This window comes from Emiliania huxleyi (genome assembly GCF_000372725.1).
Source record: "Emiliania huxleyi CCMP1516 chromosome Unknown EMIHUscaffold_1557, whole genome shotgun sequence".
Taxonomy (NCBI): Eukaryota; Haptophyta; order Isochrysidales; family Noelaerhabdaceae; genus Emiliania; species Emiliania huxleyi.
The window spans coordinates 4680-7600 of NW_005201028.1; the positions used below are offsets into that span (position 1 = coordinate 4680).

A 2921-nucleotide genomic window follows, 5' to 3' on the forward strand; every position below is an offset into this window, starting at 1 on the left:
CTCATGACAAAACACGGTAACGCGTTTTCAAAACCAATTTCATCGCCGCGCACCAATGTTCTTTGGTGCACCCCTAGGGATGAACCGTCTCGCTGATTGGGCTGAAGCCTGTGAACCGCTATATAGGCTCTACGTACCGCGGCTTCGGGGCTCGGGGTGCGGGGTCCGGGGAGACGCGGCGGCGCGCAAAACGCAACACATCGCGTGCAAATTTCAAGGTCTCTCGCACACGTGCTTGCGGATGACGCGTCGCATCTCGCTGGCGGAGCGTGCCGATCGAGGGGGCGCCCCAACTCCGCCAAAGTATCCGCGCCTCCTCAGGCCAGCGAGGTGAGCACGCCCTCGAGACCGAGCTTGCGCGGCGGCGCCTAGGCGGAGGCAGGCGTCGCGTGTGAGCGGAGGCGCGCACGCCGAACATGTCGTATGAAAGGCGAGCTAGCAGCCACGGCCCGGCCCGGCCGGGCCAGGGCACAGCGGCGCGCCTTGCTCTCGGGGTCCAGCGGCTTTGCCGGGTAGCCTATAGGACGAGGCAGCCATGAGCGAGGACGAGGCAGCGCCTAGGATTCAGATGGAGGACGCGAGCCCGCGCCGTACCACACGGCGCCCATGAAGCGCTCTGCTGCCGCGTCGGCGCCCACAGCGCCGAGGATATCCTCGGGCGCGATGCCGAGAGCGCCGGTCATCCACTTGCTGCCTGCAGGCGCGGGGTCGCGACCCGTGAGCAGCCGGAGGCGGATGGATCAGAGGCGGGTGATCAGAGGCGGAGGCTCGCCGATCCCATCGTCGGAGAAGGAGAGCATCATGTTTTGGATGGCGCACGAGACTGCGGCGTGATCCTCGAGGCCCTTCTTGGTCGAGATTAGCCCCGCGTCGTCGTACTCGGTCGCCACAGTCACCACGATCCAGCCCGGTACGCCCTCAAACATCGCGCGCTTGTCTTCGTTCAGAGCACACAGCTTTGCGACCGTCTCGGGGCCGCACTGGTAAAAGCGCCACGGCTCCGTGAGAAAGTGGTTTGGCGCGAGGATCGCCGCCTCGAGCGCGGCAGTCACGACATTCGCGGGCACGGGCTTGGACGAATCATACTTCGCGACGCTGCGGCGCTGCGCCAGCGTTGAAAAGACGACGCACTCGTCGGCAGCGGCGCGGGGCTGGGGAGTGCGGTGCGCAGCAGCCGGGACGGGTGCTTGCAGCCGGGAGGGGAGGAGGAACGAGGCAGCGAGCGTGTAGAGCGCGAGCATGTGGCGATGTGGCGGAGACGCTGCGCCCACAGAGGTCGCGAGGTGCTATCACCGCTCCGAGAAAGAGAAGGCAGACAAAAGAAAACGTGTTTATAGGCTTTGCCTTTCTTCAAAGATAGTATTTGAACGTGTGGGCGGCAGCTGTCTGTTTACAGGCGCTGGCCGCCCGCGCGCGCGCCGGACCGGCTCCGGCACGTCCGGCGCTGGGCGGCGCGCGTCCACACTGCGCGTCGCGCAAAAGGCGAGCGCTCGCCGCCGCTACGCCTACGGCGGCGGCGGCGGCCGACGGCCGACGGCCGACGGCCGACGGCCGACGGCCGACGGCCGACGGCAGACGGCAGACGGCAGACGGCAGACGGCAGACGGCCTAGGGCTCGGCTGGGCGCGCGCACGCGCACGCGCACGCGCGCGCGTCGCGCGCCACGCGTCGCTCCGCGAGGGCGCGCGCCAACCGCGATTCGAACCGGGGCCAAAAGGCGCCTGGAGCGACCGCGGTCCGGTCGCGCCACCGCGGCTGCGGGGCTGATAGAGCAGGCCGGCTGCGGCTCCTGATGTACCTCCGCTTTTGGGTGGCGGTCGCGCGCTGCCGACGGCGCTCGCCGGCGCTACGGCGCTCGCGGCGCGCTCGTGGCGTTCAGGGCGGCTCGCACACGCACACGCACACACACACACACACACACACACACACACACACACACACACACACACACACACACACACACACACACACACACACACACACATGCACAGACACACAGCCCCTTCCCCTCCCCCCTCAAGGGCGAGGACACGCACAGGCCGCACCTCTAGTGAGGCCCGCATAGTATGTGGGAGACTCGTGCCGCCGCCCCTGCCACCCCTGTGCCTCAGTGTGCCTGTGGTAGGAGAGACTGCCAGCGACAAGCTGGAGGCAGGTCGCTAGACTGAGATGAGACCGCCAGTGGATGTGGGAGTCCACCGCGCACCGCGCTGCGAGCCTGTCGTGTCCCTTGTCAGGAGCAGGAGAGCCCCACCTGTCCCCCTGATCGTTCTTCCAAAATCCTGCTCGTGCAGGTGGGGACCCTGTCCTCGTCCCATCCCTCGTTTGGCGTGTCTGTTTTCTTTCTTTCTTTCTTCAAAGATAGCCTTTGCCTCTATCGGTGCTGGCGAGTACAGACCACGCCTGCTATTCACATAAACATACAACCCCGAGAAATCGCACACAGACAGTCACGCAACACGGGGTCCCAGGGAAGGCGAGCAAAAAAAAACCTTATCACGCGCGCTAGACGCCTGCTATTCACAGCACAACCGTTGCCTTGGCGGCGAGGGCCGGGGCAGCTTTGTTGTGCAGCCCTTTTTCAGATGGCAGATATGCAGTCGGTGAACACACAGATGCCGTCGGTGGACATGCTCCTGACGGCAGAGACCGCGCCAGCGTACGCGAACGGCGTCGGTGCGCTGGATGGCGCCTCCCACGCTGTAGAGGTCGACGGCGGAAACCTCAACTATGCCTTCAGGGTGTCATGTGCGGACGGCAACTCCATCTTCCTCAAGCAGACGCCTGGCTTTGTCAAGGCTCGCTTGCTTCATTCCGCTCTCTGCGTAGACTCCACAGTGTGGCGCACCCACATTCGCAGCCACACTCCTCCCCAGGTCCTCCCGTGTCGTTCGCTCGACGCTCGTCCCGCTAGCCGCTAG

The 2921-nt window shown here is 65.5% G+C and overlaps 1 protein-coding gene across 1 annotated transcript; it reads right to left on the bottom strand.

The window, feature by feature from the left end:
- Positions 1-30: 30 nt before the first annotated feature.
- Positions 31-1270, bottom strand: EMIHUDRAFT_373449 (hypothetical protein). The gene is made up of 4 exons (XM_005785989.1): positions 773-1270; positions 590-694; positions 483-517; positions 31-368 (listed from the first exon to the last, which is right to left on the bottom strand). The coding sequence occupies exons 1-4, from the start codon at positions 1239-1241 to the stop codon at positions 318-320; spliced, it is 660 nt and encodes a 219-aa protein (XP_005786046.1). The 5' UTR covers positions 1242-1270; the 3' UTR covers positions 31-317.
- Between the last annotated feature and the right edge of the window lie 1651 nt (positions 1271-2921).